General features: G+C 57.8%; 1 protein-coding gene across 12 annotated transcripts in view; it reads left to right on the top strand.

The window, feature by feature from the left end:
- SRCIN1 (SRC kinase signaling inhibitor 1) overlaps window positions 1-25646 on the top strand; it is a 67424-nt gene that overhangs the window by 26692 nt on the left and 15086 nt on the right. For 9 of the 12 annotated variants that reach the window (XR_006815919.1, XM_045984862.1, XM_045984868.1 and 6 more), the window contains 14 exons: window positions 837-935; window positions 7955-7978; window positions 11642-11837; window positions 12421-12619; window positions 13006-13099; window positions 13593-14503; window positions 15597-15689; window positions 15944-15987; window positions 16307-16494; window positions 17664-17839; window positions 22678-22808; window positions 22973-23120; window positions 23445-23691; window positions 24144-24378. Coding sequence is in view for 11 of the 12 variants with exons in the window: in XM_045984862.1 (XP_045840818.1) it covers window positions 837-935; window positions 7955-7978; window positions 11642-11837; window positions 12421-12619; window positions 13006-13099; window positions 13593-14503; window positions 15597-15689; window positions 15944-15987; window positions 16307-16494; window positions 17664-17839; window positions 22678-22808; window positions 22973-23120; window positions 23445-23691; window positions 24144-24378 (2785 nt within the window). In the remaining variant the exon portion in view is untranslated. The remainder of the gene's footprint in view (window positions 1-836; window positions 936-7954; window positions 7979-11641; window positions 11838-12420; window positions 12620-13005; window positions 13100-13592; window positions 14504-15596; window positions 15690-15943; window positions 15988-16306; window positions 16495-17663; window positions 17840-22677; window positions 22809-22972; window positions 23121-23444; window positions 23692-24143; window positions 24379-25646) is intronic. The other 3 variants (XM_045984871.1, XM_045984865.1, XM_045984870.1) reach the window with 2 other exon arrangements.

Here is a 25646-nt window from a genome sequence, read left to right as displayed (position 1 = left end):
GCAGTGGACCTGAGAGGAAAGGTGTGGGAAAGGTGTGGGTGTGCTGGAGGGCCTCAGATGTGGCCGGCATGGTCGCTGGCACAGAGAGGCACTCAGCAAACACTTAGATGAGTATGGGAACAGCGACTCGCTCACAAATTCATTCCTTTGTTCATTGACTCATTCATTCCCTCCGGTAGAGTGTGAGTGGGTAGGACTTACAGCTGGTTCCCTGACCCGGGAGGACTGGGCACCTAAGGGGTAGGGCCGGCGGGGTGAACGGCAATGGAATGAATGAAGATGAATTTGGGGATGTTGAGTGGGGGGGAGGGCCATGGGGAAAATCAGAGGGTGGTGGGTTTCAAGCCTTAGGTGTGGTGTGGCCCTGGGGTGAGAGATGGCAGGAAAGAACGAGGTGCTGTCAGACCAGAGGGGTGTGGGGATGAGGACCCCTGCGGAATGGTTCCCCGTCTCTGTGAAGTAGGCGGTGACCTCTTCCTTGCGGAGGGAATGAGGAGCCAGAGGAGCAGACAGGTGAAGATTGGCTCCCTGGCAGAGTGTATAGGGAGGCAGTCTAGAAGTGAAGAAAGGGAATTCAGGAGTATCTGACGGAAGGGGGCCTTTCCCGGGGCTCAGGGAGCCCCAGTCGGACAGAAGAGAAACATCCAGAAACAGACCAGGGGCTCTAGTTAAGAGATCCAGGCTCGGGAAGGGACTAGCCAGTGTTGCAAGGTCCCTCTGGGGTGTGAGTTCTGTGCCAAAGCTTGCCCCAGGAACATCCCTCCTCGCCCCATCACAGTCTCCCAGCGGCTCCTGCCCGCTCCCCCTAATGGGGTGTCCCCCCTTCGCACACACAGGTTGGCGGCTGGACCGTGGACCCCGTGTGCCTCCTCAGCTCCCTCTGCTCCCACCTCCATGGCGACTCCGCCCCCTCCGGGGCTGGCCAGCCGGCCCAGGTGAGTCACCCACTGCCCCCATGCCCTCCAAACCCCTGGCGGAGTTTGGCTTTGAGGAAGACTTTTTTTTTTGGAGGGGGGATATCTAGGATTTTAATTTTGCATCCCTTTCTCTTATACAGGAGCCCCCCATTTCAGGAGACTCCTATGACTTGTACTCTCCCCTGATTGTCTAATTCCCACCACTACCTCCCCAAAGGTTTGGCTTTGGGGAAGGAATTTTTTGAAGGGGAATACTCAGGTTTTGAAAAAAAAATTTTTGGATTCTTTTTTTTTTTCTTTTCTACTTTAAACTGGAGTACCTGTCCCACCGCTCATCCCATCGGTTTTCAGGAGACTCTTACACTCTGTACTCTGTTCCCACCCGCCCCCCACCACAGACCACTTCACTCCCATATCCCGCCCCGCCCCACTACCTTTCCACCTCTGAGAGACCTAGCCTTCCCCTCAGGTCTTACCATCAGGAAGTTCTTCACGATGTCTATCACCCTTCTTGGTAGGTTCAAGGCTCAGTTTCCAATTTTTTTTTTAAGATTTTATTTATTTGACAGAGACAGAGATCACAAGTAGGCAGAGAGAGGAGGAAGCAGGCTCCCTGCTGAGCAGAGAGCCCGATGATGCTGATGCGGGGCTCGATCCCAGGACCCTGAGATCATGACCTGAGCTGAAGGCAGAGGCTTTAACCCACTGAGCCACCCAGGTGCCCCAATTAGTTTCCAGTTTTTAAGAGGACTTTGGCATCTAGCCATTTGTTCTGAATTTGTTCCCTGATTCCTCACCAAGCCTCAGTTTCCCCTAATGGGAAGACAGATCTCAGCTGAGAGAGGGGCACACTTAGGCAAGGCTTGGACTTGCAGCTCAGGCCTGGACATTGTCACGGGAGAAAAAAAGGCATCAGGGGCCCCAACAGGGAGGAAGGACCAGAGAGTATGAGTTGCAACCAGTGGGGGGACCACCCTGAGGGTGGCCTTGGCTTGAGGGTGCTCAGCTGTAGGAGGCAGAGGAGATGGAGAAATGGGGAACCCAAGGGGTGGCATGGGTACCAGCTTCATTGCCTCACACACCCTGCTGCCCCTGGGGACAGGCGGCAAGGACAGACTTTTTCAAGATTTAGAAGGAAAGACGTGACACCCTAGGAGAGGACAAGGCTCCAGAGCACGGATGTTTTAGTGGAGTGTAACTCGAGTCTAGCAGCAGACTGGCACGCTTGGCATCACCCACAGGGCATTCCGCCCACTTCCCTTCCTGGCTTTCAGCCCATCTTGACGGCACCTCGGGGAGCAAAGAAGTGTCTGCCCCCCAGGGCTGGACGGCAAATGGGACAGACTTGTCTTGAGTGGCCAAGTGCATGTGGAAACCAATAGGGGTCTGGAACAGGGAGGGTGATGGGGCAGCAGGTGTGGTGTGCCTGGGGCAGATGGAGGCTCTCTCCAGATGACCTGTCTTAGCACTAGACATGGTTGGGGTGATGCATAAAAGGGAGGATGAGCTTGGTGAGCTCAGTTGTCCCAGGTCATGGGGCTCTAGGCCTATCTGCATCCGGGATTTGCTCTGATGGAGGAAATTCCATACAGGTTTGAGGAGACCCTGACCCCAGGGCTTTGTGATTCAGAGGAAAGTGGCCGTTATAGGCTCTTATCATCACTTGCTGCTTGGTGCTTATCACACTTCTCCATGGCTGAGTCTGAGGCTCTTTTAGGTAAAGAGCAGGATCAGAGAGGGTCAGCAAATGCCAGAGTTGCACAGCAGAGCAGGATCAGAGGCTACCAGGGAAGCTCAGGCGTCCTAGGCCTCCCAGACTTGGCTGGGAATTGAGTCACAGGAGAGCTGAGTAGGGCAGCGGTGCCCCCTGAGACCCTGATGGGGAGAGGCCATGATCTCGGAGGGTGACAGGTCGGGAGACAGGCCATTTTCCTCCCCCCAACCCTAGGCCAGACCTTTGGGAGTGGGAGGCTGAAGAGGACCCTGGGAGAGATCAAAGGCTAGACTCCAAGCCGAAGCCCCTCCCCCGCTTCCACCAGGCTGCCTAACCTCCCTCCCTCCTTCTGCAACCCGAGTCCCGGGCGGCGGGCCGGCGTATCGGGTGACCGAGGCGACGCAGCCACCAGCCTCCGCCGATCCTCGGCGGGGCTGCGCCGACGGGGCCGCGCCGGGGGAGGGGGCCGGAGAGAGGATGTGCTCGGCGGCGCGCCGCGCAGCGCCAGGTGGAGTCGCGGTTACCGGGGCGACCGGGGCCCGGGCCGGCTCCGCGGCGGCGGCGGCTCTCGCATTGCAGCAAAGGGCACCGGCGGCGGCGGCGGCGGCGGCTGCGGAGGCGGCCAGGGGAGGGGAGAGCCGGGGCGGGTGGGAGTAGGGGGCCGCCCTCCCTCCCCCGCCCGAAGCGGGACCCGGGACTGGGGGCCCCGCGCATACACCTGTGGCCGCAGGTAAGGAGGAGCGGCTGCGGGGGCCGGGGCTGCCGCCTGGGGTTCCGCGGCCAGCGGGGCACAGAGATGGGGCCAGCTCCGCGGCTCCGGGGGGCGGTCCGGGGGTGGGAGGCGCGCAGGCCATTGCGGTTCCCAGTCCCCGAGAAACGCCCCCTCCCCTCCCCCACCGCGTTCGCTGCCTTCCGCGTGGGTCGCCCCCCCCTCAATGCGGAGGGCGCCCCCTCCCCCAACCTCGGAAAGTCATGACCTTCCCGGGGTGCGCCCTTGCCCCCGGGACCGCGCGGATCCCGCAGAGCCCCCCTTCCCACCACACTCTGCATTGGGGAAGGGTAGGAGGGGAGGGTGTAGCTGGACACCCCTGGGGGGAGGGTCGTGCGTGTGCGTCGAGGTGGGAGGCGGGCCACGCGGGGGCACGTTAGGTAGCCCCAGCCTAGGGGGCGGCTGTATACATGGATGTGTGTTCACAGGAGTTGAGAGGTGGGTGTGTGCACCGGTGCATGCGGAGCTAGGGGATTCAGGAGCCGGAGGGGCGACCCATTTGGTTGTCCTTCCTCCCTGGAGGATGCGTCGTCGGGGCTCGGGGTCAAGGAGGGGTCACGCCATTCACCAGCCTGCTGGGGACCTCAGCCCCGAGGAGGGGAGAGACCTAAGGGACTGCGCTGCGATTCCCGGGGGCATGGTCCCGCCCCTCCGAGGGCTCGCCCCGGGGAGAAAACGATCAGCTGTAGGGGGCAGGGAGAGCCCCACTAAGGGCACTTAGGGTGGGGAAGGGCGGGGGTTAACTCCTCAGCCCGCAGAGGCAAGAAGCTATTGCCTTTTCTCACCAGGGAGTTTGAGGACTCCTTGGCCTTGCTTTCTTGGGTCTCCGAGAAGCTCCCCCTCCCTCATTTCTGAAAGCCTGGCCCCTAGAGAGTGAATGGCTGGCTTCCACATCAAATCCTTTAGAACACCTCTCATTTTGCCCCCTGCTCCTGGAAGACTCTTTCCTACAAGTGATTACCCTTGGCAAGGGCTCTCCCATTCAAACCTTTTTTTCTACCTTCCCACTGTGCTCTGGGAAGGGGAGACCCCTCTTTGAGTATCGGGGAGGGTACTGGAGGTGTTTGCTGGGGGGGAGTCAGGGGCCAAACCTCTCTTGGGCCCTTCTTGCCCTTTCCCCTCCTTCCAGGGGGTTCCTAGTGCTGGGAAACTCCCAGGGAAAAGGCCCAGAAGGCTGAGCGGTGCTGGGTGCCAGGAGATGGCAGGACCGGAGCCAGACAAAAGTATTTAGAGAAAAACCCCCTCCTCCTGTGGGCTGGTCCTGTGTCCTTCGCATTGGTTCACGATCAAATATTTGTTGAGGGCCTACTGCATACCCAGGCATTGCGTTAGGTACACAGGAGGAACAGACCACCGGGTCAAGGGTGAGGAGGTTGGATGGGGACAATCTCATCTTAGCAAACCAGGAGGAGCTCTCTGCTCTCAGTGAGCCCAGGCTGTCCCCTGGAAAGAGACAGAGACAGAGGTTGGACGATATTCCTAATGACTTCTCTCCAGTCTCACCCCGCCCCCACCCCGCCCCCACCCCGCCCCGTCCCCGTCCGTCCCTTCCCTCCCCTGCCTCACAAGGACACTGAGTTGCCAGGAGACTATGTGTCTCATTCCTTTTTTTTTTTTTTTAAGATTTTATTTATTTGACAGAGATCACAAGTAGGCAGAGAGGCAGGCAGAGAGAGAGGGGGACGCAGGCTCCCTGCTCAGCAGAGAGCCCGATGCGGGGCTCGATCCCAGGACCCTGGGATCATGACCGGAGCCAAAGGCAGAGGCTTTTAACCCACTGAGCCACCGAGGCGCCCCTATGTGTCTCATTCCTGATGGGAATCTTTCCTCCCGCTTTCCAGAGAGGCAGAGGGTGCTAGGATCTGCTCACTGTGCTCTATGGGCCGGAGCTCAAAGTCTCCGAAGTCTGATCTCAGGCTCACCCCACTTTGCCAAGCACAAATGCCGCGACTCTCCCACTGTTACCCTCTAGGGGAGGTTGCCTGGCTTTCCCGTGGCCCTGAGGCTACCCAGTCCTCTCCCTGTCTCCGGCTAGTGACCCCTTGTGTCCTGGGCTGACCACCCAGCCTCAGGAGTCTGAGGCAGGCCCAGGCTCAGGGCACGGCTAGCGTGACTGTGACCAGGCCCCAAGAGGCCTAGGGTGGCTGCATCTGCATCTGCATATCCTGAGTCCTATGTGTTGACCCTTGGGGCTGGGTGGGGGGAGGGGGCATCTTCTGCCTCTTGAATCAGGAGTGAACCTACCTAACGCCTGATATCTGGGGTATCACCGGCATGGGACAGTCGCTGTCACTGAGATAGCCAGAGGCGCTGTGACCCGGCTAGTGGAGGGGAGGAGGGATGAGACTTTCTCTCTCTGTGTATCCTGTGTGGGTACCGTTTTGTGTGTTTCTGCAGCTGGATGTGTGTGTGTGTACATATGTGTGAATGGTATCCACGTCTCTGTGCATTTCTGTGACTCTGGGGGAGGCTGGCGGGAGTGTGAATAGTACCCGTGTTTCTGGGAGCGGAGTCGGAGTGTATGTGAGCAAGTCGGGGCCGGTGCATGTTTGTGCACAAGCAGGGCTGCTCGCTGTATGAAAAGCTTGTCTCTGGGCTTCCGGAGTGCTTTCTGCCCATGGAGGGCTTCTCCCCAAGTGCTTGTGTCCCTTTGTGAGTGTGTCTCGGTTGCTCTGGGCAGTACCTCCGGCCGTGTCCTTATCTGAGGAGGTCTGAGTCTGTGCTCGGCTCGGCGTGGGGCCTGTGTGTTCCGGGGCGCTGGTGGGGGGGGGGCGGTGTGTACACGGTATAATGGTGATAGTAGGTGAGGGCCGACGGCCTTCTCTGCAGAGCCGTCAATCACTGCCGGGCCTGCAGACACGACTGTCAGCATAAACCTTCTGTGCCCTCTGCCTGGCTCTGTCTGCCTCAGCTGTGTCCACTCCCTCTGCGACCCCTCCCCTTCCCAAGGCCACAGGCAGCTGTGGTGAGGACCTGCGACTCCAGCCTCTTGCCTGCCCTCCCCTCAGCCCCCGTGGGCATCCTCTGACACCCATGGGGGTGGCTTGTGTCCAGAGATTGTTCTAGACGCTTGTCGGGGCACAGATGTTGCTGCCCCCTTCCCTTGCCTGGCATGTGACTATCTTTTGTGTGTCTTGAAGCCAATGCTAGCACGGGGGGGTGGGGGAGAGGTGGGAATTGAGGCTTGGATGGGGATGGCGCTGGTAAGTGAACCTCTCCACCCAGCCCAAGCCTGGCATCACCCCCACCCTACAGGTCTAACTCAGGTAAACCCTCCATCCCAGCAGGGCCCCTCGACTCCACCCCTGTCCAACTCCTGTAGGCCACAGAAGCGTTCAGGTGACCCAGGACACCCCTCTGTGATGTCCTTCCCCTGTCAGGGACTCTCAGGGTCCCTCTTCTCTGCCAGTGGCTCTGAAGCCTGGGCATTCCGTCTGCTTGTGCCAGGCACCCCAGTGCCAGGCCATCTGCAGCCTCTGTCTTCCTGCTGAGACTGGCACCGGTCAGCAGGGTGCCTACAGCTTTGCCAAGAACCAGCCCAGCCTCTGGGCTCCCTTCCTTGTCCTTAGCCATCTGCAAGGGCCTTCTGGTCTCTAGGGAAGACAGGTAACCCTAGGTTATGGTGAACGAGGAGGCACCTGACATCCCCTACTCTAGGGCGACAGGAAGTCTTCTTCTCTCTCTAGCTGGCTCTAGGACATTGCCCACACTCCTAGTCCCTACAACTCCTCTTGTTTATGCTGGCTCCCCATTCATTGCCCGGCACTGTGAAGTGACTGGTCCCTGTCCCCTTCCCTCTGTAATGCTGGGCCATTGCGGTACACAGACCTCCTGCCCTGACCTTGGCGGCCAGCCTCCCTCTTCCACTCCCTGCCGTACCAGCCCCCCTGGACTCCAGATCTGATCCCACTGTGCTTCACTCAGATGCTTTCTGCCTGTCCACCACAGCCCACCCAGCTGCCCCCAGCCCCTCTTTGTGGCCCACTCTGCTACTTTCCCAGACCCTGGACCCCAGCCAGATTGGACCAGTGATTATTCCCTCAATGCACTCTCTACCCACCTGCCCCAGGGCATTTGCCCATACCATTCCTCTGCTCAACATGCCTTTCCTCTCAATCTCCAGCGTCTCATTTTTCAGGACCCAGCTCAAATGCCACCTCTTCCGGGAAGTTTCCCCTGGCCTGTCACCACCAGATGCCCCTTCTCTGACCCCACAGCTCCAGTTCATCTCTGCCGGTGTCTCCTGAGTTCCCTATGTCATGGTGTTCGGCACCTTTCCTACCTGTGATTCTCCAAGTTACGTGACTAGGATGTGTGGCTTGTGAACATCTGGAAGGGTTCTCCCTTATCCCTGCCAGCGAGTCTGGAGCCTGCCCAGGGCTGGCCTGGGACTCGGTAGAGAACGGGGTGTACCAGGAACTGCTTCTTTCCTGTTCCTGGGAGGGCAGAGGGCCCTGGTCCCAGGGCTGATTTCAGAGGGTCTCTAAGCCACCTTTGCCCCTGCTCTCCCCGCCCAGCCCCCTGCATAACCATGTCTTCTCTTATTTCCATCAGCAGCCAAACTACTGGAGTTTCAAGGTCAGTGCGTGTGCCTCTGCTTCCGTGACAAGTGCATGTGCTCTCCTGCCCTGGGCCCTCCCTGCACATGCTTTGCCCAGGGGTGTGCGTCTGCACGGGACTTTCTGGTGGGGGCGGCGGGCTTTGGGGCTGCAGGCTGTGGCTGCTGCTTTGAGAGAGTCTGAGCTCGCCTGCCAGGGGTTCGTGGAATCTAGAGTGGGAGTTTGGACCACCCCTGCTGGGGATCTGGGCTGGGAGTACTTAGTGAGGGTTTCCCACACTGCGGGGTGGGGGGGGCTGCATTTGGGAATGAGGGAGGCTGCCTGACAATACACCCCCCCACCATTCCGAGAGGCTGTTGGCTTTGAGACAGGGACCTGAACCCCATGATCTGGTTGAGGGCCTCTTCTCTGGACTCAGCCTTCATCTGCCAGGGAGGTCTTATGACTCTGCTCGGCTCCTCATCCCTTTCCTACTTGGCACTACAGGGAGCCAGTCAGTGCCAGGCAAGTGACTCACAGCCCTGAACTCCAAACCCTCTGCCCAAGTGGAGGGCTAAGCTCAGGGATGAGCGCCTGCCTGCCTTCCCAGGACAGTTTGGACAATCCACAGCTGGAGAGCTCTCTGCTCCATCCAAGGGCATCCAGCTGAGTCCTGGGGGAGCACCCTCAAGTGCCTCCTCCACTGTCTCTGGCACCCAAGCCCAGAACGGAACCAAATTAGGCTCCCGCTCCTGTCCCAGATTCTCCAGCCCTCCAACTCCCAGGCTTTGTGTTGGGGGTGGGAGGCATCCATCCCCAGCCCCCGAGGTGTCACCCTGCTCCAAGCATCTCATCTGCGAGCATGCACCCAGAGAGAAGTCCTTGCATCAGAGAAATTACGGAATCATAGACTCAGGATGTCAGGCATACAGCATTTATGGAGGAAGCAATAGGATGCAACAGCTCAGTGCATGGGCCCGAGAGCCTGGTGGTGAATTAATTCCAAATCTGCTGATAACTCGCTGGGGGGACCAGGGGTAAATGCATGATCCCCTGGGCCTCAGTTTCTCTGCTGTAAAATGGAACGATGTCTGCCTCACAGAGTTGTTGTAAACATAGAAGAAATGAGATGCTGCACGTCCTAAACACAGCGTTGAGCTCATGGCGAGCCTTACCCCACAGCCTCCTTCAGACTGTGTTAGAATCACAGACACTGACTTGATTCCCAAATCAGAATCACTTTGGGAAATTGTCAGAAATCTTGAACCCCAGGCCCCAATCCCCAGAGATTTGGATTCAGTGAATGGGGGGCCCTGGAAAGAATGTTTTTCAAAAACCCCAAGTGATTCTGTCCCATTCTACGGACAGCCTTTGAGGACCTCAGATCCTCGCCTGACTGTCCCCCCTCAAGGTTCCCTCTGCCTGATCTCTGGCGGGAGTCGTAGGCTCCTTGCTGAAATTCCTCCCGTGGCAGGTACGCCCTGCCTCCCCAGCAGCTCCCTCCTAGCTTTGGAGAGCTCTGCTTGAGAGAGCTCTGCTTGAATTACTGTTTTATTCTCTTGCCATCTTGCTCATAGACAGGAGGTCCTAGGTGTCCCACTTTTCTCTGCCCTGTTGACTCAGCCCAGGACTGGAGAGAAGTGCTAATGGGCTTTCCCTCTTCTCAAGAGGGTTTTCTACAAAGGCTGTGAGAATGGCAAGGTGAGCAGAGGGCCAGGATGGAGAGCAGAACAAGCAGGGACAGGAAATGTGGGCATCTCTTCTCCCCGGGGTGGCCCGGACAGGGTTTTACCTTCTCTGCAGTCAGCAGCCCCAAGGCTCCTTGCCCCCACACCCTTCTGGTCCCTGCTCCATCTTTTTCCTGGCGTCTCACTTGTGTCTCCTTGCACTGTGGCCACCATCTTCGTTCCTGGCTAACTGCCTCATTCTGCCAGAATTCTGTAGCTCTTCATCCACATCAGCCTGGCAACCGCTGGCCTTCCGGTTGCCTGGCAACCTCTGACCACCACACCAGACCTGGTTCCCCACACTGCTCTGGGGCTGAAGGCGACAGAGGCTCGCACTGGTGATCAGCATAGAGCTGAGCTCCAGGGTCCAAAGTCTGGGCACAGGCACCCCCCATGTGGGCCTCATTCCTATGCGGTCTCCTTCCTCCCCAGACCCAAACCCCCTCACTGGTCAAGGCATTACACTTGAGACTAGACGCCCCCCGAGGTCTCCAAACCTGACCTGCATCCCCAAGCCTTTGAGACCACACTGGGAACAGCTGGGCACATTGCCCATCGGCGGAAGATGCTCTCTCTTTTCCAGAGTGCTAACCCAATTGGAACATTAAATTGAGTTAGTATGAAGATGGAGATTAATTAGGGGCTAATCAGGATTTGGGGAATGAGGGAGCGGAGGAGAACAAATGACTCCTTTATAGAGATACTTTTTATTTTTTTTAACTATAAAAGTGATATATTCTGATTGTGCAAAATTCACCCAGCAGAGAAATGTATAAAAGAGAAAACGCTGTCTCAACCCCGACTTAACCAAGGTTAACAGTTTTGAGTGATTTGTTGTTAAAAACAGGCAACTTATTTTATAGGAAAGTATGGCTGGGCAACACGATGTTTTTTTCTTGATAACATGTATACATAATCCATACATATCTGTTGTACATAACATGGAATGTCCATAACACAGAGCTGACTCATTATCTTCTCCCTTGAATAAGAGTTGCTGACAGTACCTGGGATTGAGGGAAGGGGGTGGGGCAGAATGGCAGGAACCATGGCCCTGGGTGACAGCCCCGGTCTTCAGCCAAAAGTAGTTCATAAAGTGTAACCAAAACCATGGCGACCCCTCCCTCAAGGAGAGAGTGATCAGGGTGTCCCTGGGGCAGGGGACAGTCACTGGGTGACACCCTTCCCTAGCCCTGGCCGGATACCACCCTCAGCTTCAGGGCTACATGAAGGGGCTGCCATGCTGGGTATGGGGGGCCGGGGGGAGGCCTTTCTAGAAGACAAGCCAGGATGGTTGGCTGGGTGGCAGCATGTGCCTTGCAGGGAGGGGCTGAGGTCAGGCACATATGCTCTGTGTTCATGTGGATCGTATCAGGCTTAGCATGTGCATTGCATGTAGTAGGCAGAGTCTGTTTGAAACTAGCTTCGGGATGATTCTCCCAGGCACCCTAAGTCAAGGACACAGTGCTCCTCTCTGAGGGCCCAAACCTCCCAGAGTTGGGATCCTGGGGCCCCTAGTTCTCTTTGCTTCCTCCCTGGGCCCTGCTTCCTGCCCCCACCCAATCCTCTGAACTCCACGAAGGATAAATTCGCCACTCACACACCCGCCGCTTAATTAATGTCTGGAACTAATGCCCCAATTTGCTCAACGATTCTGCTGCTCACCTCAGTGACAAATTTGTGTTGTTGTTGTTCTCTGGAAGCTTAAAATAGCAGGCGTGCCCTGGCTCCCGCTCAGATGGTTTCTTGTCTGTCTTCCCAGGGTGCCTGAGCCCTTTGCCCACTCGTTACCTGCTGGGTGTCCCAGGGAGGCCAAAGCCCTAAGGGGTTGGGGAACTCGCCTGTAGCCACACAGCGAGTCTGGAATGCAGGAGACCCTTGTGTGTGTCACTGGCTGGCAGGGGCTTCCTGGGCCTGGTTGGGGGAACTGGCAGAGCAAAGGGGCTCATGTTTGACCCCGACCCCTGCCCCTGCAGACCCGCAGCTCGCGCCACACTCAGGGAGCCCAGCCCGGGCTGGCAGACCAGGCAGCCAAGCTGTCATACGCCTCGGCTGAGTCGCTGGAGACCATGTCGGAGGCGGAGCTGCCCCTGGGCTTCAGTAGGATGAACCGCTTCCGACAGAGCCTGCCCCTCTCGCGCTCCGCCAGCCAGACCAAGCTGCGCTCGCCAGGTACCGCGAGCCCCTCCCACCCTCCTCCCAGCCACTGGCTCCTCCCTATGCTCTGCTCACCCTAGAACCCTCCTCACCCGCTTCACTACTCCAGCTCTCCTTAACCAAACCCCCTGGCTCCCTGCGCCGCATTCCCCCCTCCCTGCCCCTCGGCAATCTCCTCCCCTTGGGGCCTCTCCCTCCCCAGCTTCTCCCCCAACCCTTCCCTCCCTTAGCAGCCCCTGCCCTGTCCTTTTCTCTCCCAGCCTCCTCTCTCCCTCACCCCTTTCAGCAGCCCCCTCTTTCCTTCATCCTTCTAAGCAACGGCTCCCTCTGTTTCTGCCGTACTTGCTCCTGCCCCCAGTTCCATTCCCTCGGCCAGGCTCCCATCTGCCTGGGGTTGAGGAGGCGCCTTGCGGGGACGGCAGCATGAGGAGTGCATGGGTGCACCTGCACTCCGGGCCCGCGTCGGGCCTGAGACCCTGCCTCTGCAGGAGCAGCGTGTCTCCCGAATGCCCCCCTCGCTTTCCCGGCCGGCGTGGTGGCGGCAGTGGCGGTGGCGGCGGCGGCGGCTCTGACAGCGAAGGTGGCTTGTCCTTCGCAGGGGTGCTGTTCCTGCAGTTCGGGGAGGAGACTCGGCGCGTGCACATCACGCACGAGGTCAGCAGCCTGGACACGCTGCACGCGCTCATCGCGCACATGTTCCCGCAGAAGCTCACCATGGGCATGCTCAAGTCGCCCAACACCGCCATCCTCATCAAAGACGAGGCTCGCAACGTCTTCTACGAGCTGGAGGACGTCCGGTGGGCGTGGCCCCGGGGTGGGGTGGGCTTCCCCAGGCTCCTCCTCTGGGGGGGGTGCTCAACTCCGTGGGTCTTTCCCTCCCCAGCCTCAGCCCTTCTCCTCTCCTTCCTCCTCCGTCATCCCACCCCCTCCCCTCGAAATCATCTACCCCTGCTGGCTCATTTTTGGCTTGAGCTAACCTGCCATGGGTGCACGAGGCAGAGGAGGTGGCCGGGGTGGGAGTGTGTGTTGGTGACAGGCAGTCTGAGGCACTGAGTAAGAAGTTAGGAAGAGGTTGGGGCTCTTGGCCCCTCTTGCCACCCCTCTTCCTGTAGTAGATACCCCTCTTTATCGCGGGGCTGAGGGATGGTGACCCATTGCATTCCCCCCCCCCCCCCCCCCGCAGGGACATCCAGGACCGAAGTATTATCAAGATCTATAGGAAGGAGCCTCTTTACGCCGCTTTCCCTGGCTCACACCTTACCAACGGGGACCTCCGGGTATGACTGGGGAAGCTGGGCAGATGGGGTCCAGGAGTACAGAGTCTAGTTACTTGTCAACAGGGACCAGGGCCAGTTTTTGGAGAAGGGGACATAGAGGCTGATGCAGAGGGTTGCTTCCACTAATTGTGGACATGAAGGTCCTTCCCCTCATCAGCCATGTCCCCTCCTCTCCATTCAGGATTTTTCCAAGAGGCCTCTATGTATTGTTGGGGGCCTCTGTCAGGAACCAGTGTTTCCCTTCTTGCTTCCCCAACCCTCACCAGAGGGTGGGCCGCAGGTTGCTCCTCTAGTTCCTCTCCATCTGACACTCCTTCCTCCATGCTGGGAGCCCTGATGGGAAGGGGGCCCAAATACAGCAGGAACGAAGGAGGGCAGAGAACAGAAGGAACTTCCTAAGCGTCAGGGGGAAAGATGCTGTCTCCTAAAGCAAGGTAGAAGGGATCCCCTTTGTGACCAGCCCTCTGGGGTTCTGGGACTGTCTTCTGCACAGAGAGAGATGGTGTATGCTTCGCGGGAGTCATCGCCCACACGGCGTCTCAACAACCTGTCGCCGGCGCCGCACCTGGCGTCCAGCTCTCCTCCCCCGGGGCTGCCGTCTGGGCTGCCTTCCGGGCTGCCGGCGGGGCTCCCGTCCGGGCTCCCGTCCGGGCTCCCCTCGGGGCTGCAGTCGGGTTCGCCGTCGCGCTCGCGCCTCTCCTACGCCGGGGGGCGCCCGCCCTCCTACGCTGGCAGTCCGGTGCACCACGCGGCCGAGCGGCTGGGGGGTGCCCCAGCCGCCCAGGGCGTCAGCCCCAGCCCCAGCGCCATCCTGGAGCGGCGCGATGTGAAGCCGGATGAGGACCTGGCAGGCAAGGCGGGCGGCATGGTGCTGGTGAAGGGCGAGGGCCTCTACGCCGACCCCTACGGGTTGCTCCACGAGGGCCGTCTGAGCCTGGCCGCGGCCGCCGGCGACCCGTTCGCCTACCCGGGGGCCAGCGGACTCTACAAGCGCGGCTCGGTGCGCTCGCTCAGCACCTATTCCGCCGCCGCGCTGCAGTCCGACCTGGAGGACTCGCTGTACAAGGCGGCGGGCGGTGGCCCGCTCTACGGAGATGGCTATGGCTTCCGCCTGCCGCCCTCGTCGCCGCAGAAGCTGGCCGATGTGGCGGCACCCCCCGGAGGCCCCCAGCCTCCACACAGCCCCTACTCGGGGCCGCCCAGCCGCGGCTCGCCAGTGCGCCAGTCTTTCCGCAAAGACTCGGGCTCCTCGTCGGTCTTCGCAGAGAGCCCCGGAGGCAAGACACGCAGCACCGGCGGCTCCTCGACAGCCGGAGCTCCCCCTCCCGAGCTCTTCCCTGGGCCTGGGGAGCGCCCGCTGGTTGGGTTTGGGCCGCCGGTGCCAGCCAAGGACACGGAGACCAGGTGAGGGACACTCAGGAGGCCTCAGGGCTCTTGGGGGTGGGGTGGAGAGAGGGGACACAGCAGATCTGTGGCAGGATTGTGTCCTGGACTGTGAGGCCCCAGAGTCCTTTGTAGACCTAGAGGAGTCTTGGAATAATTTGGATGTGGCCGGGAGGGCACTGGAGAGATGAACAGGCCATTATCCTTCCTTCTGCAAGACCTGGGGGCTAGGTAAAAGGGCCCCAGACAAGGTCTCTGGAAACCTGGGTTTGCATCTGTTCCCTGAACCTCAGTTTCCCCAACTAAAATTGAGGCTAAACTAGGATTCTAGTGCTTTTCCTGCTCAGTTTGCAGCCATGAGAGCTGTCCAGCACACGGTCGGCTGAAGTCCGCTGGGGAGGGGGTGCTGCTAAGAAATAGGGACGGGGAGAGAGGCACATTCCATTAGGTAGCCTCCAAGCTGGGGAACCCTTACGCATTATTCAGCTCCACCCTAAGGGTGCAGGGCTGGAGTGGGTACCCAGAGCATTGACCTATCCCTTCTGTCCTCAGGCAGTGCTGCTGAGAGATGAGCAGAAGCAATTCACATTCACACAGCTGTCTTGTGGCTGTGTGCCCGGCATGGCACTGGGCACTGTGGACGCTGAATTGGGCAGACCTGGTTCCTGCCTTGTCTAGTGGGGGTGACACACTAAAAAATACTTGCACTTCCCTTGGGATGGTGTATAGGTGATGTGGGAGGAGGGACTCTTTAAAGCTGCTAGGGCTCTGGAATGGCTTCAGGAAGAGGTAGGGAGGAGGGCATGCCCAGGAAGGGGGAGAACATGTGCAGAGGCACAGAGAGGCCTGGGTTGGGGCCCATTAGGGAGCCAGTAGTGAGAGATGGGGCTGGCAAGAGGGGGGGGTGACTGTCAGATGGAAAGGGGCCTTACCAATGTTGGGTGGGGGACTATGGGCTTGAACCTTTGGCATTGGGGCCCTTTGAATTGTCTGTGTGCTGGTGGCTGGGGTGGGAATGGTATTTCTTCTAATTATCAATCTTAAGAGTGAGAGGCTGGGCAAGAGCGACCCCAAGCCCAGAGAAGGGGTTGCTCAAAGCCACCATCCTCCCCAGGGAGCGCATGGAGGCCATGGAGAAGCAGATTGCCAGCCTCACGGGCCTGGTACAGAGCGCCCTGCTACGAGGCTCGGAGCCTGAGACCCCTAGGTAAGGTTCTTCTTTCAGCACCATTGGCAGGGCTTATGGTTGGGGCAAGAGGAAGAGAAAGTGGGCAGCAGCAGCAGCGCTGGGCCCAGCTCTGCCAATGTCTCAGTGTGTGACTCTGGGTGAGTCCTTTTCCTTCTCTGGGACTCCATCCTGACATCAGGGGACTGGAGGAGATTACGTTAAAGTCTCATTCAGCTTTGCCGGTCTGGGGTCAGCCTGGACCCTCTGATGGCCATCTTTTCCCTGTGCCACAGCGAGAAGATTGAAGGCTCCAATGGAGCAGGCACCCCCTCAGCACGTGAGTGGCCCCTTGCCCCTCCCCCACAGGTACTTGCCCTCTCTGAGCCTCAGATTCCTAATCCGCAAAGTGGGAATTAAACCATCAGCTACATCCCTGGACTTCAGTGGATCAATGAGCAGTGACCTTAGCCCAAGATGGCTTTGCCCTGGTGCTTCGCTCCCCACAGAAGGGCTGACCCACCGAGCTGGGGCAGGGAGTCAGAGCCACGTGCTTCTCTGGCTACTGAGAGGATCATGGGTGGGAGGGACCTTGTCCTGGCCCCTTGCAGGCTCAAGGTTTGTTGCCTTTCTCCCATCCTCGTGGTCCCTGTCTGCAGCCTGCGGGTCCGGCAGCCGGAGCAGCGGGGCCACCCCAGTGTCCGGCGCTCCCCCGCCCTCCGCCGGCAGCACCCCTGCGGGGCAGCCCACGGCCATCAGCCGTTTGCAGATGCAGCTGCACCTGCGTGGCCTGCAGAACAGCACCAGCGACCTGCGCAGCCAGCTGCAGCAATTGCGAAAGCTCCAGGTACTGGCGGCTCCCAGGCCTCACCCCGAGCCCCATCCCTTCAAGCCCCTCCTCGATAGACCCCACCCACTCGCGCCAAACCCCCTCCCCACAAGTCTCGTCCCATCCCCTACGCCCTCATCGGAATCCCTTGCGGTTCACCAAGGCCCTTTGTGAACCCTTTCTCTCATTACCCTGCCTTGAGCTCCGCTACGCTCGCTGAATCACAGCTCGCCGAATCACCGCTCACCCTTGTTCCCCTCACTGCTCTCTCCTTCCCCTTCCCTGAATAATCACGTTCTCCTGGAGCCCCAGTCCACCCCACTGAGCCCCCTCCACCTGTCAGTATCCCTCAGGGCAGTCCCAATTCCTTCCTGCCCAGCATTCTTTCTCCCCCTGGGGCGGAAGTCCTCCGCATAGATCCCCTCCGCTACCCCTTCCCCAGTCTGCACAGTCTTTCCTCGCTCTGCCCCGCCTGGCAGATGGTCCCACCAGTCAGGAGCCTGGCATCGCTGTGCCCGCTCCTCGAGAGGGCCTTGGGGCCCGTCAGGTGAGACTAATGAGCAGAGACAGGCTGGAGAGGGGGCAGAGAGTTGCCATCTGGGCAGCGGGTAAGATCTCACCCACCCCCGTCATTGCCCCAACTCGACCTTAGAACTGGGTTCGAGCGTTAAGTTAATCTTGCGCCAGCCACGGAAGCTCTATCAAACCCCAGAGCTCGAGCCTTTGATGAAGCCACAGCCATGCAGCCGCACGGTCAGCACGGCCCTACATACGGCTACATGCCCACCCGGCTCTCCTGCCTCTGTATTTCCCCAGCTCGCAACCTTGTCCTCCGCCCCCTTCCATCACAGTCCTTCGCTGCTGCTCACGGCCACGGCCACAGCCGTGTACGGGCCACAGGCTGCGTAGCCGCACGTTCTGCATGCCCCAGTGTAGCTAGCGCTTCTCCCTCCACTGTCCCCGTGCCGCTCTCCTTCCGCCTCTGTCTTCCCCAGAATTTAGCCCCGGGCCTCTGCTCCCCCGTCCTGCCCTTTCACTGCTGCTCAACGCCGCAGCGCAGCGGCCGCTTCTTCTGTGGAGCCCGCCCAGCATCGGGCTGTCCTCTGCCCGCCTCCCCCCAGCTCTTCCCCTGCTGAGCACCTCCATCCTCTCCCACCCCTGTCCGTCGGTCCCTCTGCTTCCCGCAGCTACAAAACCTGGAGTCGCTGCGCGCGCTGCTGAAGGGCACGGAGGCGGAGCTGAGCATGCGCGTGTCGGAGGCGGCGCGGCGGCAGGAGGATCCGCTGCAGCGGCAGCGCACCCTGGTGGAGGAGGAGCGGCTGCGCTATCTCAACGACGAGGAGCTCATTACCCAGCAGCTCAAGTGAGGCTTGGGGAGAAGGGCGGGCTGGGGGTGCGGCCTGGGCGGCAACCTGGTTTCCCTGGGAGGCGCAGCTCCCTTCCTTCTGAATCACAGGTGACGTTGGTCTGGTCTGAAGCCTGATTTCCTTCTCCTCTGTGGCTTGATTTCTCTGTGACCCACAAACCTTTGACCATCTGGCACAATTCCTGATTTCTTTGCTTTCTTGCTTTCTTTCTTTTTTTCTGGCTTGATGCCCTGCTTTTGCTATGTTTTTGTTTCCTCACGGTCCACAGTCTGGCTTCTCCCTGACCTGAGACCTTACTTTCATGTGGCAGCTGCAGGATTCCACTCTGTCCTCTGTCTGCTTTCCTTCTGCCTATGACCGGTACAGAGTGACCCTTGGGTAGACACAACTGCCACTACTCCAGTTCCCTGATCTCTGAGAGCAGGCATCGCCAAGGAAAACCTTCCTTCCGTCCTGGTGCTGCTGAAACAAGGCTCTTGCTTTTTAGAGAGAGTGAGGAATGGAGAACACCCAGCTCCCAAATGCTTAGACATGGAAGGGTTAACAGGAGACAGTCCTCTGATCCAAATTTAGCAAATGGCTGTCTGGCCAAGATCCCATTGTCTGGCACTGTGGAAGGGAGAAGCTGCCTTTTGCTGTCCATCCACCGAGTGAGCACCCCCCGCCCCACAGCAGCCTTCTCTTGTCAGTCACTGGGGTCTGCTCCTTTCTCTGGCCTCCCTCTTGGTAGCCCAGGGCACAAAGGGACCCGAGGTCTAGCTCCAGCATCGAGAGACCATGTGATCCGGGCAGTTTCTGCCTTCCTCTGCATTTCAGCTCCCTTATCTGTCCCCAGTATTGAGATTTTTGCGGTTCTTTCTAGTGAAAGAACTTGCTTGGGTTCTACTGGCCAGTGACTTAGGGAGCCAGGAGAGGCTTCTCAGAGCAGCCCAGCTTACAGGGGGCTCCTAGAAAAGAGTCTCTACTTCTCAGTCTTGAGCCCACACAGCCTGTGTACTTTGAGATTCCCATGACCCCTTGTGGCTGAGATGAAGTAAGGGGCCATCTCGTTTGGAAATAAGCTGGCGGCAGCCACCCCATCATTTCAGGTGTGAAAGCTTAGTGACAACCTCAGTCAGATCTCCAAGTAGACTGGCAGCTCTCACCCTCCACCCTACCCAGAGAATTCCATTTATCCAACTTTTCTGTCCTCTCCTTGCCTCTCCTTTTCACTCGGCACAGAGGAGCTGGGTTGAGATTTTTAAAGGGAACTTTACTGAGACATTAAAGGAAAATAAAAGAAAATATAAAAGCACAGAGGCAGAAGAGATGAAAGGACAGATTTAAGCTTCTGTCATTGGAGTGTCTGGTCCTCTGCCTCCTGGGGGCCTCAGTTCTCTGAGAGCACACAGACTCCCTACCCTCTGTCCTGTTATCAAACCCCTTGCTCAAGCTGCTCACTTAAGAGAGCTTGGGGGCCGATCCATTGCTTTGGGTGGGATTCTCTGTGAACTTTGAAGGGGGTTCTTGCCTTTTTGGGGGGACATCAGCCCTGCAGCGGCTCTGGCTTGGCTACGAGAGCCCTCCCTGTCTGCTCCCATAGCATCCCTGGACACTAGGTTGACCAGCAGTCCCATCCTTACCCTTACTCTAGCTGTATCGCCTATAGAATTGCGCTTAATCTGCTTTGCACTGTTCCTTCCTCTTGCCCTGGCATCTTGCTGGAAGGTAGGGCCAATTCCGTGCTTCATTCAGTGTGGCTCTCTAACCTGTTTTTGTAGCCAAGCACTTGAGCTCTGTCTAGACATTACCCTGAGGGGTACTCTCTGCTGACTTGAGACCTTCTGGCCTCTGGAGTCTAACTTGGACTAAGTCAGCATGGGCTTTGTAGGCCTGCTAACTGCACAGCTACACAGGGCCCCACACTCCTCATGGCCCCATCCTCTCCTGTTGTTATCTTGAAATTTTTGATAACTTTTGAACTAGGGGCAAAATTCATTTTTCATTGAGCCCCAGGAGTTACAGAGCTGGCTCTGTCCTGACCCGGCGCTCTCCACACCTGCAGGACTAAACCTAGGTCAGGGAAAGCCCACCCACTTTCTGCTAATGGTGTCTAAACTTAGACCAGTCTGGGGCTCATTTGCAGAGCTTGTCCAAATCAGCCCTCCCAAAACTTTGGCAGGTTTCATGATCAGAAAATCGAGGTGCTAATTGAGTCTGAGGAGGACCTCATCGCTTCTGTCCGAGAGTTGCTGTGTTGTGTCCTCCTGATGGCTTACCTGAGTCCTCCTTTAAATGAGGGTCTCCTCCCCCACAGAGGGATGTTAGGGAGTGACCATTTTACAAAACCAGCACACCCTGAGCCAGCCAGTCCCCCACACACAGCAGGGAAGAACAGTGGTTCTTTCCCACGTGGCAGAGCAAGGGCTGGGCAGGACAGGGATGGGTATGGCCTGATCCAATGGCATAAGTCAACATGAGTAAGATTCTGCTTTGCCACAAAGTAGTTGTATAACCTTTGACAACTCACTTCATCTCCCTGAGCCACTTTTTTTTTTTAAATACAAAAGATAATTGTGTTAGGGTAACTGCTATAACAAATTGTATAATGGTTCAAAAGTAATGGACACATCCTTTTTTTTCTCATGGACCAGTACTGGGTGGGTTAGTGGAATGACCCTCCTCCATGGAGTCCTTAAGGGACCCAGAGGTTTGGCCATCTTCAATATGGGCCTTCCGAGATCATTCACAGGGCCATTGCCTTTCACTCCATAGGAAGGGGAAAGGAGTATGGAGGAGCTTATATGGGAGGCTTTTATGGGACAGCCTGGACGCAGCATGCCCCCCTTCAACTCCCATCTCATTGACTGGACCTGAGCCGTGGCCATTTCTAAGCACAAGGGAGGCTGGGAAATGTAGTCTGGTGTCTGAGCTCCTATCTGTGTGTAAACTGGAGGTAATAATGGTTTCTATGCCCGGGATTTTTGGTGAGGATTAAACAAGGTAATGAAGGTGGAGGGCTGCCCGTGGCACCTGGCATATGGTAAGCGATCAGCACAAGGGAGTGATTCGACTGGCAGTGCTGAGTCACAGGATCTTGTCCTTGCTCCAGTGTGGTCTGTCTTTTCATCCACTAGTTGGATGAAGACATATAGGCATGCTGATAAGATTTGCTAATGACACAGCGCTTTGAGGGGGAGCAAATCTGTCCTGTGGTAGAACTACAATTCAAAAGTTGTTCCCACCTGGGTTGTTGAGCTGAAAACCAGCAGATGGGATGTGACAAGGATGTGTGTAAAGTCTCGCATGTGGGTCAGAAGTGTCAGTGACTCACGTCACAGAACTGAGATGACCTACCTGGGCAGCAGTTCCTTCTTTCACTTACCCATTCATTCCACAATTATTTACCAGACATCTACTCTGCTCCAGGCACCGGGCCAGGGGTTGGTACTTGGAGACAAATCCAGAAGACACGGTCCCTGCCTGCCAGGAGCCACACAATCCAGCTTGCAAGAGCTTTGAGGGTTTGTGAGGCAGAAAGCAGACCCCCAACCTCAAGTGTAGGGAGTGGGGGAGCAGTCCCCATTGAGACCGGAGGGAGGAGTGAGTCTTAGTCACACACGTGCATGTATGTGTGTCTGTGTGTGAGTGTGTGTGTGTGAGAACGGAGTGTTCTAGGCAGAGGAAATGGCATTATAAAGGCCCAGAGAGGGCAGCACATACAAGGACCTTGGAGAAGTTGTGGACAGTTCTAAACAGAAGCAAGCTGGATGAGGACAGGGCATATGGCTGGAGGGAAATTAAGAGCAGCCCCCTGGGATTGGCCCTTTACCACCTTTTCCCCATCTTCATTGGCTCATTTATTTAATTTTTAAAGATTTTATTTATTTATTTGTGTGTGAGAGAGAGAGCATGAGCAGGGGCAGAAGGAGAGGGAGAAGCAGTCTCCCTGCTGAGTAGGGAGCCTGAAGCCTGGGACCATGACCTGAGCCAAAGGCAGATGCTTAACTGCTTAACCACCTGAGCCACACAGGCGCCCCAGCATTAGTTCATTTAATCTTCATAATGGCCCCTAGAGGTGATAACTCTTACACCTCCATTTTTTGCATAAGGAGGTTGCAGTCCGGACACAGTATGTAAATTATCCAGGATCTCTCTTCTGGGAGGGGCAGAGCTGACATTGAAATTTGGACCTGTCTAACTGGAGAGCCTAATTTTCACCTACTACCCTCATGCCCTTCTTTGCTTGGAGTTTAGCCTCAGGATGAGGGGATCCGTGTAGGGTTGAACACAGTGGGGAATGACTTGGTGTGACTTACATTTTAGAAAGACGTGGAGTTTTAGAAGGCACAAGCTCAGCATAAACCCTCTGACAGTTGAAAGCAGTTTTGTCCTCAAGGAAAGAAGATGAGTGTCTGGATATTTGAGAAAAGGTAGCCTGATACGGCCATGCCCCGGTTCAAGAGGAGAGCTCATATAGCCCGTGCAGGTGCCTGCAGTTCCCATAAAGGCCGCCAGGGTCTCTGCTGCTTCCTTGGCAGAATGAGAACCAGAGGATGCAAGTTATAGGGAGAGAGATTTGGGTTGATGTTGCTAAAGACCAGAACTTGGACGGTGCTGGGGGAGGGAGAGGGTAAGGAAGCAGGGGTGGGGGCGTGTACCCAGGACACCTATTAGGGAACTCATCTGAAGTCTCATCTCTGGGGTTTGGCATTTCTGATTTCGTTTGGGCATGTAGCCTGGTGGATGGCTTTGAATTTTGATCTGACTGGTGGCCTGCTTTCTTGCCATTTGGTCAATTTTAGGGTGCTGGGCTGGGGCCAGAGGGGCTCAGAGGGTCTCTCTCTGGTTGCAGTGACCTGGAGAAATCAGTGGAGAAGATCCAGCGGGATGTGTCCCACAACCACCGGCTGGTGCCAGGCCCAGAGCTGGAGGAGAAGGCGCTGGTGCTGAAGCAGCTTGGGGAGACGCTGACCGAGCTCAAGGGTGAGCCCAGAGGCGAGGACATGAGAGTGTGGCCTGTGGCCCCAGGCAGGAGTCCCTGCTGCCACCCCCCCCCCCCCGACCCCCAGGCCCTGCCCTCCCCGCGGCCCCTCCTCCCTGTCCTTGGAGCTGCTCTCTCCCCAGCTCACTCCTTCTGGTCCCCCCAGCTCACTTCCCAGGCCTGCAGAGCAAGATGCGGGTGGTGCTGCGTGTGGAGGTGGAGGCCGTGAAGTTCCTGAAGGAGGAGCCACAGCGCCTGGATGGGCTCCTCAAGCGCTGTCGTGGGGTCACGGACATGCTGGCCCAGATCCGCAGGTCTTTCCCTCTCTGACCTATCTCCGACTTTCCATTTCCCAGGAGGTCACATGCGCGGGCACAGTTCATTAGATCAGGCCAACCCCTTACCCTGACTCCTCTAGAGGTCACTGACGTACCAATGGATCTGTACCTCCACTCTGACCTGCGAGCCCTGGCATGGTGTAGGCGCGGCTCTCCTTATGCTGGATGTGCTCACTCCTCCCCAGACCCCTCCGAGATCCCAGGGCCCTCCTCACACCCTGCTTCCCCCAGGCCGGGCTTCCCTTGCATGGGGCCACCAGCCACGGGCCTCACAGCGACTCCCAACTCTCCCAACCCCAGGCAAGTGGACGAGGGTGTGTGGCCACCCCCCAACAGTCTCCTGAATCAGTCCCCCAAGAAGGTGACCGCTGAGACGGACTTCAACAAGACGCTGGACTTCGAAATGCCACCCCCCAGCCCTCCACTGAACCTCCACGAGCTGAGTGGGCCGGCCGAGGGAGCCCCTCCTACGCCCAAGGGGGGCAACCCCACCAAAGGCCTGGATGCTGCTGGCAAGAGAAGTGTGGACAAGGCCGTGTGTGTTGAGGTGTGAGGGCCGGGACCGGGGGTGTGGGGGAGGCATGAGCTCAGCTCACACATTCTTCCCGCCGCCCGAGACAGGGAGGTGCCAGCAAGTGGGTACTCTTTCCTGGGGGAGGAGGAAGTCTGAGAGACGCATTGATGATGGCGTGAGTTCTGGCAGACAGAAAAACATTTTATAAAATGATAACAATCAAGGCAGTGTGGTGTAGGCCCAAGAATAGACTATGTGGTCAATGAAACAGAATAGAATGTTCCAAAACAGGGCTAAGTATTATCAAGAGAGTAGTAGATAATGGCAGTGGTATTCCGGACTGACAGGGAAAGCATAGGCTGCTCAAGAAGTCCGAGGGTCCCCTGGGGGCTGAACCAAACTTCCTTCTCCCTTCCTGGCATGTGTGGCTGGGGGAAGGGGCTGGAGCCCCTGCTTCAGGGCTGACTCCCGCTCCTCCTCTCCAGGCTGCTGAGAGGGACTGGGAGGAGAAGCGGGCCGCCCTGACCCAGTACAGCGCCAAGGACATCAACCGGCTGCTGGAGGAGACCCAGGCAGAGCTTCTGAAGGCCATCCCTGACCTGGACTGTGCGAGCAAGGCCCACCCAGGCCTGGCCCCCACCCCTGACCACAAGCCCCCCAAGGTCCCCCATGGCCAAAAGGCAGCCCCTCGGACGGAGCCCAGTGGAAGGAGGGGCTCAGGTATGGGGGCGGGTAGGGGACTGGCGAAGAGCCCAGGGGAGGGGAGCCCCATCTTCAGGAGCTCTCAGGTTGTTGGGGGAGGCACCCAGGTGTGAGAATCTCTGGAGTCAGACGACTGGAGAGGGGAGGTGCTGGGACCTCAGCCATCTGACCCTTAGCCCGCTGTAGGGAGACCCAGAGGACAGGGCGGAGCTGGACTCCATCCGGGGATCTTCCCACCACCCTGACTGTGGCTGAGAGGCCCACACAGGGAGGAGGAGTGAGTCCGGGCCTAGAGTCACCACCTGCACGTTGTGACCAAGCGTGTTCTCTGACCCAGGCAGCACAGAGACCGGAGTGGTGCTGGTCCTCATGGACAAGGGTTTTGTGCCCACCCCCCCAAACCCCAAGCTGCGAGCACACAGGGAGGCAGAAATCCGACCAGAAATAACAGCCATCATTCCTTCATTTATTCATTCCTGCTCTCTGTATTTGTCAAGCACCTACTGGGTGCTGGGTGCTGGCGATAAGGAGAAAAGACACTGCCTGTTTTCAAGGAGCTTAAAATTTAGTGGGGTATAGTACTAGCATTTTTGCTTATCAAGCATGTATTATGTGACAGGAACCATCCCAGATGCTTTCTTTCTTTTTTTTTTAAATAATTTATTTATTTGACAGACAGACATCACAAGCAGGCAGAGAGGCAGGCAGAGAGACGGGGGGGGGGGGCGGGGGGGCAGGCTCCGCAACGAGCAGAGAGCCCGATGTGGGGCTCGATCCCAGGACTCTGAGATCATGACCTGAGCCTAAGGCAGAGGCTCTAACCCATTGAGCCACCCAAGCGCCCCCAGATGCTTTCTATATAGTAAACCTGATACTTCTGCTTGCAGCCCCAGGGGCGGCTACAGTAATTATTCCCATTTCACAGATGAGGATACTCAGGCTCAGCGTAGTCAAGGAATCTGTCCCAGGCCCCGCTCAGCGTGTGAACCAGACATGGGATGCGGGTGCTAACTGCAGAAGTGGGGCACAGTCCTACAGGATGCCCCGGGAGGGCAGGGAGGGCTTCCCACTGGCACTTCCCCTGGGAGTCTTGCAAACAAGTAGGCCTTTCCCTGGCCAGTGAGAGAAGACAATTTAGGGAGAGGGAAAGGCGCATGCAAATGCCTGGAGGGGTGAGTCCGGTGTTGCTGAGCGGGGTTCAGGCCAGGAAGGAGCAAGCAGAGCTGAGACTGAAAGGTTGGCAGTCGTGGAAGGTGCTGGGCCAAGGAGCATGGACATGGTTTGGG

Source organism: Meles meles, chromosome 18 (genome assembly GCF_922984935.1).
Source record: "Meles meles chromosome 18, mMelMel3.1 paternal haplotype, whole genome shotgun sequence".
NCBI lineage: Eukaryota > Metazoa > Chordata > Mammalia > Carnivora > Mustelidae > Meles > Meles meles.
The sequence above is the reverse complement of the archived record's forward strand: the minus strand, read 5'-3'. Positions and strand labels throughout refer to the sequence as shown.